Source organism: Epinephelus lanceolatus, chromosome 3 (assembly GCF_041903045.1).
Source record: "Epinephelus lanceolatus isolate andai-2023 chromosome 3, ASM4190304v1, whole genome shotgun sequence".
NCBI classification, from domain to species: Eukaryota; Metazoa; Chordata; class Actinopteri; order Perciformes; family Serranidae; genus Epinephelus; species Epinephelus lanceolatus.
The window spans coordinates 20,106,105-20,118,171 of NC_135736.1; the positions used below are offsets into that span (position 1 = coordinate 20,106,105).

The following is a 12,067-nucleotide window of genomic DNA, read 5'->3' on the forward strand; positions in this document are numbered from 1 at the left end:
CTTTGAGTTAATTTTGTGTCTCTTTTGGACTTTTTGTGTCTCTTGACCCTTTTTGCTGTGATTTTGTGTCTCTTTGCAGTTCCTTCACATCTTTTTGTGGTCATTTTGTGTCTCTTAGTGGTTGTTTGGCCCCTTTTGTAGCTATTATGTGTGTCTTTGAGTTCATTTTGTGACTTTTCTGGATTTTATGTCTGTTGGTGGTTGTTTTCCCCTTTTAGTAGTTATATCATGTCTCCTTGAGTTAATTTTGCTTTTCTAGTCTCTTGTGGTTGCTTCACTCCTTTTTGTAGTTATTTTTGCATTTCTTTAGAGTTTCTTTGCATCTTTTTGTGGTCATTTTGTGTCTCTTCCTGCTTGGTGTTAATTTGAGTGACTTTCTGCAGGTGAAGGCCAGGGGGGGGGCCCTGACACTTTGGGCCCCTGGGCCTGTGCCCCGTAGGTCTGTTCAGAAATCTATATAAATGAAATTCAAAGCAAATACGGACCATAGTTATGATTTAAAGCCCCCGGGGACCTGATCTCCTCTATAAATGTCCTAACCACTCCAGAACTGACTCACATCTACAAGATCATCTCCATCGGCCACAAACAACAGCAAAATTCGGGTTTCACATTTTAACTAAAGCCACAGAACATGTGTATCACTGGAGACTTGTTTGTATTGGCCCCTGGCGGCATGGTGAGACCCTCCGCAGTCTGTCCGACTGCGCTTCTCCCTCACACACCATATTCAATCACTAACACTTCAAAGGCAGCGTGGTCATACGACGACACAACATCAAAGAGACCGAGTGTATGAGTGAACCGACTGAGGGGGCGTGCCAGGCATACGCGCGCTCTTGGTGTGAGACCGAAGCCCCGCGAGGAGCATCAGCCAACGATAATAACGATTGGCCCGCGGGAGTGAGAAGCACGGGGCAGGGAGCAGGAGGAAGGGGGGCGAGGGGGGGCGACTTCAAATAAAATTCCACTTCGTCCGCAGCTCACGAGGACCTGAACCAAGAGTCAACAGGTCGACAGTGTAACTGTGCTGAGCGGCTGAATTCAGGGACTTCCACGCGCGTAATGACGCTTTTACTGGCTCCTCGCGACTTTAGGATTAAAATGATGAGGGGACTGCACGTGCATTTGGTGTGAATTTTAAACCAGCGCTCTATCTCTCAAGACACCATGGAGACCCATAACCTGCGTTCATTCTGCGCACCTTTAAAGAGCGAAAACTTCCCAGAAGTGTCCGCGCGTTTTCAAAGAACTTTTGACTTTTCCAACGACTCTTAGGATATGTTGTGTTTTTTGTGAAGTCCCCTGCACATATTTAAGAGACGTATTCCAGTAACAGTTAGACATGCAGAGCCGTGGTGTGATGAGAAGCTGGGCCGGTGTGTCCGCGGTGCGCTCCTGCCTGCTGCTCCTCTTCATCCACATGAGCGCACCGGTGGAGGCGCGGAGAGTACACGGCGGTCGGGCGCAAAATCGGCGGGTTCAGCAGCAACAGCAGCAACAACAGCAGCAGCAGCAAACTCCGGCACAGAGGGAGCGTGTGGAAGGAACAGAGAGCTTTCCGTTAGACTTTACAGCCGTGGAGGGCAACATGGACAACTTCATGGTACAGATAAAGAACTTGGCGCAGTCCCTGTACCCATGCTCTGCGCAGAAGCTGGATCAAGACATGAAGCTGCACTTTTTGAACAATGTATCTGTGACTTGCAATGACGGGTCAGCAGCAGGGTAAGTCAGTGTGCTGAACTGCATTTATCATTATCACTTAAAATACCTGTCGTCGTTTGGTATGTGGATATTTTTTGGTTAAAACCATGAAGGCGCAGAGGCAGATTTGCGCTCTGCTTCACCCAACATCCAATAAGTGTTACTGTAGTGGTTTAGTTTGCTGTCCTTCAGTCCCTTGTCACCCCGGATGTGACCAAAATGGATCAAAGGACCAGATCAGAGAGAAGGCAGTGCGCGCTGCCGCTGATAACTATACAGGAGAGAAAGAGTACCCATGCGCGCACCCGACAGAGTGGCAAACTTTCTCTTCGTGCAGACTTTAATTTACTCTGATGGATCAAAGTTGGTGAGTCTGATATTTACAGTATAAAACTGGACAATGATAGTTTTTGCAATAACGTGTCTGATTGTTTTACAGTGGAAGAAACAGAAGCATCATGGACTTACATAGGTTTAGATTTCGGGGGGTGGAGGGTTGCAGGGGACATGCTCTCCTCACTATATAGAACATGTGCACCGGGTGTCACAGGGTTACACAGTTAAACTGCAGCTTTGACTGATTAGAGCCTAAACCACCATTTATAGGCTGTCATTCTCAGCAGCTACTGTCCAAGTGAAAGGTGACTACCCTAACATAAACATGTCACATGCCTCGACTGCCGTGCGCCGCAGATCACTGCAAGATCCCAGGTTTAGTCAGATTTGCACAAACAAAAAAAGTTAGGGGATCATGTTCCTGAGAGCCCCAAGCGTTGTGCCAATCATCCTACTGTCAGAGGCACTGCAGTACTATTTCTGTTATGAGTAAGGGATTCAGATGTGAAAGATCTGAGAAGTGGCAGGGAGTTTCATTGCATCTCTGTGGAATAAATCTCAGCACTTTTGATCTTTCGGACTCAAAGGATCATATGTGCATGCATGGATACTATCTCATGACTCCGGCTGCATTAACAGGTGAGGCGGTGCAGCTAACAGGGTAGTTGCGAGCAAGTATAACTAACAGTATTTTTAAAAATAAATCCTGAGCACTTTATAATTGTTTTGAGCTAGTCCACCTTTTTGGAAAAGCCAGGCATTATTGGTAAGCTTGGAGCAGGGTTAAGTCACCAATAAAGTTTAAACACTGTGACTGTGACTGTGTGAATAAGTGACCTTTCCATATGCCACCCAAGCTGTCAGGTCTCTCTGAGTGCGTGTGCTGCCAACAGCTCAATGAGTTTCCTCTGGTCATGTTTTATATTTTCATAAATAACCGTTTTGAGCTGTTAAAGCCACTAAACAGACTCCTGCAGAGAGTGTTAGCAGTGCCATGGGAGCCAAATCTTTCAAGTCGGGATCAAAGGAAGTGTCCCCACCGTAGAGCCTGTGTTGTGTATGTATGCGTCTGTGTGTGTGTGTGTGCATGTGCAACACATTCACGGTGATTTGTTTTGGCTTTTTCACGCAGGTACTACATCAAGGAGTCCAAAGGCAGTAAGAGGTGGCTGCTGTTCTTAGAAGGTGAGGATGAACCTAACAAAGATCAGAGCAGTGAAATGCAACTCTGTCTAACCTGTTAACAAGCTTGTGTGTGTGCGCGCGTGTGTGTGTGTTGTTCAGGTGGATGGTACTGTTTCAACAAGCAGACCTGTGACAGCAGGTATGAGACGATGAGGAGACTGATGAGCTCCACCAAGTGGCCAGAAACCAGAACAGGTAACAAGACACGCAAGTTATTTCCTGCATTGTGTGCAGCACAATCGATGCACTCTGTATCTTATGCACAAACACACACACACAAACACACACACACACGCATCGAAGTGTTAATCTGGTTTGTGCATCTTCTGCAAACTCTCTGCACAGTCGCATGGAGCTTTTGCTCACCCCAGTTGGAAAAAAAATTCCCCTGAATGAAGGAGATTCATAGACGTGTTTGTGTTTCCTCTTTAGCTGAGTTTGCATTAATCTTTAAAAGTCAAACTCTCTGGTTCTTTCCCTCCAGCCATCAGGGGACTCCTTGTTTGTTTATGGCGCTCTCCCCACCACCCTCTCTGTGTACACTTTACACTGGTGGCCAGTGCAGCAGCCACAGAGCTCTTCAATGCCTTCATGTAATTGCTGACCAAAGCAGGGAAAGTTAATGACTTAATGACCACAGGGAAAACACACATACACAGACACAGACACAGTAAACACACGCCTCAGCATACATCAAAACGCACAGCTATACATCAAGGTTTGTGAATTTTAACAAGTAGCCTGAAAGATTTTGGCTTCTTTTACCTTTACTGAAGCTTTCTGGCTCTATGATTTGTCCTGAATGTGCAGCACGTGTTGGATCTCACCTTCTTTATTTCACAGGAACAGGAATAATGTCTCCTCAGCCGGAAGAAAACCCTCACTGGTGGAACGCCAACATGGTGTAAGAACTCCTATATTTCCTTCTCCTCACAGTATACGTGTTTGTGTCAACATATTAATTCTACATTTTAATATACTGGTGTTTTATGGTGTTTTATTTCCTATTTGTGAACTCTGTGGTTTCTGTGGATAAAAGTGAAATACTGGCACGAGGATGTGTCAATAATTTAGCACTCTGAACAGACCTATTTCTTATAGAAAGCGCTACTTATTTGCATTTACTGAAGTTGTTTGTGTCTCTCAGGTCTTTAAAGGGATAGTTCAGATCTTTTGAAGCGGGGTTGTATGACATACTTGTCCATAGTCAGTGTGTTACCTACAGTAGATGGCAGTTGGCACGCCCCCAGTTTGGAGAAGCAGCAGGAGTACTGCCATGGAAGCTAGGCAATGCACTGCTGTGAACAGGGGCAGCAGCAAAACAGATTTTAGCCACCTAAAAATATATCTAAATCAGTTTAATTGTATGCTATATTTTGAATATTTTCACTGCTTTACCTTGCTGTCAGACAGCTTTTTCTGACAGGGAACTGAAGCCATAATATCCACCTATACTGTCTTCAAAGCCAACCAACTCCTTTGATAAAAAAATTACCTCACTGAACACAGGAAGCTGCTGGTCTACCACTGCCTCAGTCAGTTAGTGTGTTTGTATTATTGTGTGACTGTGGTGTTTCAAAGTGTTGGTTTGAATTCACCAAAGTCACACAATAACACAAACAAACTAACCAATCGAGGCAGCGGTAGACCAGCAGCTCCAGTTTTCTGTGAGCATAGATAACAGCTTCAGTTCCCCACTGGAAATTGCTGTCTGACAGCAAGGTAAAGCTACCCTGGAAATCCAGAGTTCTCGCGAGAGCACAATTTGAATTTGCTCAGTGAGTCACTCTGGCGATCAGTAATGATGCTCATTATCTATGCCCATGAAACCGAGCTGCACCAATCACATCGGTGTATCTGATATAGGCGGGCCAGAGGCGAGCTAAACAGATGATGACAGCACTGTGACATTGAAGTCTGGAATCAGTCAGTAAACATTGCAAGATGGCTACGGATGAACACCAGCTGTTTGAAATGGCTTTGGCCACTACAATGAACGAGTTAGACTTGGCTTTTTCTCTAAAAGAGGAACAGAAGACAGCGCTCGAATCTTTCCTTTGCAAGAAGGACGTTTTTGCTGTTTTGCCGACCGGATATGGCAAGAGTCTAATCTACCAGTTAGCTCTGCTGGTAGCTAAGCTCTGGATACGTCACCCCGTGTATTGTTCTGACTGGTCGTAGTGTTATCCAGTTGCGTGCAGTGATATTTACAAATGCATGCTTGGTGCCGCCCCTCGAGTTGGACCATTTTCATTACTCATGGCCAGACCCTAAATCTTTCTAGATTTGGGTCTGGATTTCCAGGCTAAGGTAAAGCAGTAAAACTATTCTAAATGTAGTGTACACTTAAACTGATATTATTTTAATCATGTGGCCAAAATACATTTTGCTGCTGATCCCATCCACAGCAGTACATACCTCAGCTTTTGTGGCACTAATTTTACCTGCTTCTCCAAACTAAGGGCATGCCGACCCCCGTTTACTGTAGGTGACACACTGACTACCTCAAACAACCCCACTCCAAAAAATCCGAACTATCCCTTTAATGGTGTATATTCAAATTTCCATAATGGTATTGCTACTTACACTTACATCAAATACATGTAAGACTTATTGAGCACTATTTTTCCCTGTAACGTTATTGACGCCGTCATTATTTTCCTTTCATACATAAAGAAGATCAGCAGTACCTGACAGCACGTACAGTCTGCTCCTGTTCTGTTCCAGCAGCTACTTGTTATTGTTAGATAATGAAAGATACACACTGACATCCTGCAACAGCTCCCTGTCCGTGTTTGTGTTCAGTCTACCATCACACAGCCGGGTTGGCTTTTATTTGTGCAACTGTCTTATCTGTCAGCTATCAGCAAACTGGCTCGAATAAAAGCTGCTTCCATTTTAAATGTCATTCCATATAATTGTCTGCGCTGCTCTCTCTCTGTGTCCTGTAGTTTCATCCCGTACTGCTCAAGTGACGTGTGGAGCGGAGCCACACCGAAGACAGAGAACAGTAAGACACAATAAAGTAGATGACTCACATTGTGAGCTTGTAGATCTGGCTGAGAGAGAAGGAAATACTTATTAATATACTATTTACGGAACTTAACTTTACAACATTGCCCATGTCTGACTTATTAAAAAAGCCTCATTATATTGTGTTCATGTCAGACACTCGGCAGGATTATCAGTAACACAACATGCAAGCTATTTTTCTATTAAATCGAGATCAATCATTAATTCACAATACCATAGCTTCAAACAAAAACTAGCTGAGTGTTGCTAATTTAAAGCTGAGTGTAATTTACTCTAGTCAGTCAGGTGACATTTGGACTTTCGATAACATCATTTGTCTTGAAGGAACACTTCACCTACAAAATTACCATTTATATCAATTACTCATCCCGTGTTATGCAGGAAGAAAACTTTGTTTATCTTGCATGTCTCTGTGATGAATTAAGAGTCAAAAATGGAGAAAATTCTTGATGAATTAAATGGGGTCTGCGTTTAACAGCAAAACTATATCAAAACATCATTTTACAAGCTCTCACACAACTCATGCAGTATAATCCAAGTCTCATTTGTCTGGAGCCTATCCCAGCTGACATTGGGTGAGAGGTGAGGTACACCACGGACAGGTAGCCAGACTATCACAGGGCTGATACACAGAGACAGACAACCATTCACACTTACATTCACACCTACGGACAATTTAGAGTCACCAATTAACCTGCATGTTTTTGGACTGTGGGAGGAAGCTGCCCGGAGAAAACCCACGCTGACATGGGGAGAACATGCAAACTCCACACAGAAGAGCCCCCCCCCGTCCAACCCTGGGGCAGAGTTCAAACGCACACACTTGCCCAGGCTCTGCTTGTATGCAGAAGTGTTTTAAAAAGTAATGTTGTATTGACAATGCATGTGTTTGGGAAGTACTGATCATACGACTAGATAAATGAGATTTAGATTATACTGCATGAGTTGCGTGAGAGTTTGTAAACTGATTTTTTATATAGTTTTGCTGTTGTTAAACACAAAACCCCTTTACTTCAATTTTCTGTTTTTTGATTCTTCGTTCATTGTGGAGGCATGCAAAAAAACAAAATGTAACACAGGGTGAGTAACTGATTTACAAATGGTCCTTTTGTGGGTGAAGTATTCCTTTACTCACGCTGTAAACTGAGCACGTAAAAAATTTAATAAATACCTAAAATACATTGTTGTTGCTGATACTTGTTTAAATATACAATTTTTAAATTAATAAACTTTAAACATTAAAATTGTAATCTACCCTCTCTTACCCAAAGTTTTCAGCAGATGTATAATACTGATGCAGAGTTAGTTGTCAGAGTGAGAAGTATGTCACGTGGCTTCATGTTAATAAATAAAAACCATCTTTGTTCTCAGGTGATTATGCGTTTATGGGCTCTCTGATCATAAAGGAGGTGGTGAACGAGCTGCTGACAAAAGGACTGGAAAATGCCAAGGTTTTGCTTCTGGCAGGAAGCAGGTCAGTTCAGCACGTGTTTGTGTGTGTGTTTCACCAAAGTCATCGCTCAGTTGCACCCTCTGATCTCACTCTTCCTGTCACCAGTGCGGGTGGCACAGGCGTCCTGCTGAATGTGGACAACGTTGCAGAGCAGCTGGCGTCACAGGGCCACCGAGGGGTGCAGGTCAGGGGCCTGGCTGACTCTGGATGGTTCCTGGACAACAAACAGTACAAATTCACCGACTGCCTGGACACCATCAGCTGTGCCCCCATTGAGGCCATAAAAAGAGGCATCAGGTAGGACAGGTGGAGAGCTGATCGATGGTGTTAACAGACAGGAGGATGGATTGATGAGGGAGTGTTAAGAAGTTAAGGAGGAAGGTTCATAAGCTGTACAGACTTTGTAAAGTGGTGATACTTTATAGGTACTGGGGCGGTTTGGTGCCAGAGGGCTGCAGACAGGCTCATGTGGGAGAGGAGTGGAACTGTTTCTTTGGATATAAAGTCTTTCCCACGTTAAAAAGTGAGTGACACAACACCCTGAGCTTCTCCACAAGGCTGACGCAGACGATTAAGACAGAGGCTGGTGGGTCAGTTAAAGTCTGACCTGCAGTGCATCCTCTCTCCTGTACAGGCCCGTTGTTTGTGGTGCAGTGGCTGTTTGACGAGGCTCAGCTGACAGTTGACAACATCCACCTGACGGGGCAGCCTGTCCACGAGGGTCAGTGGCGGTACATACAGAACCTGGGACAGGAGCTGAGGAACACGCTACGTGACGTACCGTAAGACTGACAAACACACTCACACATAAACACAAGATACTGTGAAATAAGACCGTCGTGTTGAGTGTGTGATTCTATGTTTGTACGACAGGGCGATGTTTGCTCCGGCCTGTCTGTCACATGAACTCATCACAAGAACGTAAGTACATAAAACTTTTTAACACACCATTTGACTCAAACACTCTGCTGGTGACTCAGTGCTCCACGTGTAAGATCACTTCACGAGTGTGTACAGTCTCATTTAGTCCCACTGTATTAGACTTCATCTACTGTCTACTATCAGTGACTTCAACCTTCGCTCTACATTCTCTTTACAATTACCTTTAATTATTCAGATAAAATATAAAAAATTAACAGATAAAAAAGTCTGCTTTGGCAGAATTAAACACCCAACAAGGCTGTTCACCACAGTGATGAAAACATCCTGTAAAATCAGTATTACAAATAAAACAGTGCTTCATTTGTTAGCGATTCTAATCTAATACACATACTCTGCAGCTGCACAAAACACCTCAAGTTTTCTCCTTAAGCATGACACAAAAGGCTTAATATCTCCTTAGCTGAAGGACTTACATAGTTGCACAGAATCCCTTAAAAGGTTTCCTTAGTTAGGGAAAAACATTAACTTATTTACTGCAATGAAAGAGATTTTACAGCGGTAAAAGTTTCCATGGAAATTGTTTGCTTGGACTCACGCTTGTGATGCCTGTTGTCATCTCACAAATTTGGCTTATAGTCAGTGAAAAAAATGGCAGAGGCAAAGAAGACAAGAAAACCACATGGTCAGAAGAGGAAACAATAAAGATTATACTTCTGGAGGAATATAATCATAGAAAACACAAACTACAAAATAAAATTGATCTCCAATTACCAGAAAACTAAAAATGATTGTAGGAAGAAACTACTATGAAAATGAATCCAGTCAAAGCTAAAGTGTAAAATCAAAAGCGTGTCCATTGGTTTCTCCTGGTCGAAGAACACTCTTCTCAGGGTTTGTTAGTTTTTTTCATCTATCACCATAAACTCAGTCCTGTTGCAGTTAAGATAAAGTCAGCGGTACCTTAATTCTTTTTACTTTGCTTTGAGAGAGAAGAGATTGATTTTAAGTGTTTTTCAGAAAATTCAAAATGGCGGAAAATCTATATGACTGGAAGTTATGGGTCCTTGGGGCAAAGTTGTTACTCATGAGGAGAGGCATCTCTGTGCAAAGTTTCATGTCTCTACGACGTACGGGGCATGAGATATGCCCATTCAAATTTTGCGATTTCAGTCGGTTGCTATAGCGCCCCCCATTGGCCAATTGATGTAATATTGCTTCATTCGCATCCTCCCATGACCCTCTACCACTGTGCCAAATTTCACATGGATTGACCAAGTCAGTGAGGAGAAAAATGTGGAACAGACACACAGACAGACACACCCACAGACAGAGTTTTTGTCATTATATAGTAAGATTATGAGGAAACCTTAACAAGGACTTTAAGGAAAATCTTAACTTGTGGTGTTTTGTGCAACTGGACCCTGGTGTTCATGCACAGCCCACAACATACATTGGTAACAATTCGATAAAAACAAATCTCAAGGATCAATCTCAGAATTTTATAGATGTATATCAACATCAGCCAGTTTGTCTTCCTACAATATCAATCGATCAGTCTCTAAATACAACCCAGAGGAATTAAGGGGATAGATTGCATAGTATATTATGGTATATATCAGGGCTGTACGACATGAGGAAAATATGTAATATGCCATAACACTGCTGAACATTGCGCTGACAGTCATACTTGCGATATTACACAGATATTACTCAGGTCTTGACTGAGATTTGCACAGTGACTGTGTGGGTGCCTCGTCATCTCTCTGTCATGAATCAGTTCAGTACAGAGCAGCAGGTGGGTTTAAGATTTAACAAAAAGCTTGCTTTAATTCAGTCGATAAAAAACACCCGCAACAGGCAGGTACCTACAAGTAGAAAAAAAGCAGAAAGCAGAACCAAAACTACAGTGAAAACCAGCCAGGAAAAATATGTTGAACTAAGGTAAAAAAAATCCAGACACAAAATACCAGGCAGGAAAGGGAGCAGGGAATGACACCAAGAACACGGGAATGCAAGCAGGAATGACCGCAGGACAAACTGATAAAGAACAAAGGGAAACACACAGGTGTATATATATACACAGAAAACTAATCACGAGAACGAGACACAGCTGGAGTAAGAGGACATGGGCAAACTGGCTAACGACAAGGATGTGGAGGGGAACACTAGGGTGGAGCAAATAAGACTAATACAGAACAGGTATAAAGGGAAGACTCTGGGAACAGGGAAGGACTAACGAGACAGGTGTGACAGAAAATATGCAGGAAGTAAAACCAGACACAACACGGGAGAGAATCCACAAAATAAAACAGGAAGCAGATTAAACATGACTGAATAACATGAAACAAGTCTAGTCCAATATACCTCACTCACATGTGTAGATTTTCACAATTAAAAATTAATATCTTGTGCAGCTCCAGTATTTGTCATGACTGAATTCAGTTATATACATTTTAAATTAAGCTTCATGAAAGTGCTCATTGTCAAAGTTCACTGTGACTTCCTGTCCCTGCAGCTACTGGATGGACATTCAGGTGAAAGGCACCTCCCTGCCCCGAGCCCTCCACTGCTGGGACCGCAGCCTCCAGGACAACAACCACACCAACAGCAGCAACCACAACCAACAAAAGCACAAGACCCCGCCCATGAGGGGCTGCCCTCTACATCTGATTGACAGCTGCCCGTGGCCGCACTGTAACCCCTCCTGCCCGACCATTCGCGACCAGCTGACGGGACAGGAGATGAGTGTGATCCAGTTCCTGAAGCACATGGGCTTCGATGTGCAGAAGATGGCACAGCAGCAGGGGATGGACCCCAGGAAGCTACTGGGCATGCTCAATAACGGGAGTTGAGTTGCTTCACCTTACAGGTGCAGTAATGTTAGTGTAGCGTCAGGAAGACATTCTGCAGAGATGAGAACATCAAGGGAGGACAACAGGGACACGAAAACAGGACTTGAATGAGAAAACTGTCTAAATGTTGTCTTCCATAAACAGCAGAAAAGCTGAACAACTCAAAAACTCTTTGAGTCAAATACAATCAAACCAGAATGTTGGAACTGTTTAAACACAACATACGGGATCACTTGTTTTAACATATAGACAGATATATATACTGTAGACATGATATTGTTGTGACGTGTACACAAACACAATGAAAGCTGGGTACAGTGTGTGTATATATACAGTAAATATGTACCATGCCATATGTATGGGACTGTCATGGTGGTTATCTAAAATACCTTTGATGGGAAAGCGCTGCATTCGTAACACCTCCCAGGTTGTTTTGTAGGGATTTGGTGCTCTCTTCTGTCGACTCCAGCTATCACGTTCAGATATCTATCTATGGTGCTGCTGTTTCTACCCTCCACCAAATATGCTGCTTTTTCTCATTTTGTAAAAATAATAATTTAATGGGTAATATTTACTAATAAAGGTACAAAGATTGAGTTATTTCTTTGTTCTTCAGGGT

The 12,067-nt window shown here is 43.2% G+C and overlaps 1 protein-coding gene across 1 annotated transcript; it reads left to right on the forward strand.

The window, feature by feature from the left end:
- Positions 1-942: 942 nt before the first annotated feature.
- notum1b (notum, palmitoleoyl-protein carboxylesterase b) lies at positions 943-12,044 on the forward strand. Its single transcript, XM_033624656.2, has 11 exons — positions 943-1,728; positions 3,176-3,228; positions 3,328-3,423; positions 4,072-4,132; positions 6,180-6,238; positions 7,633-7,735; positions 7,820-8,011; positions 8,140-8,237; positions 8,349-8,496; positions 8,588-8,635; positions 11,112-12,044. Exons 1-11 carry the CDS (start codon positions 1,346-1,348, stop codon positions 11,446-11,448), a joined length of 1,578 nt encoding a protein of 525 aa, XP_033480547.1. The 5' UTR covers positions 943-1,345; the 3' UTR covers positions 11,449-12,044.
- The last annotated feature ends 23 nt before the right edge of the window (positions 12,045-12,067 follow it).

Bases quoted from the DNA above. Each gene is read 5' to 3' on its own strand.
- notum1b (XM_033624656.2), top strand. From the start codon at position 1,346: ATGCAGAGCCGTGGTGTGATGAGAAGCTGGGCCGGTGTGTCCGCGGTG. The intron at 6,239-7,632 runs GTAAGACACAAT...CTTTGTTCTCAG, and splicing joins CACACCGAAGACAGAGAACA to GTGATTATGCGTTTATGGGC. The intron at 8,238-8,348 runs GTGAGTGACACA...TCTCCTGTACAG, and splicing joins AGTCTTTCCCACGTTAAAAA to GCCCGTTGTTTGTGGTGCAG.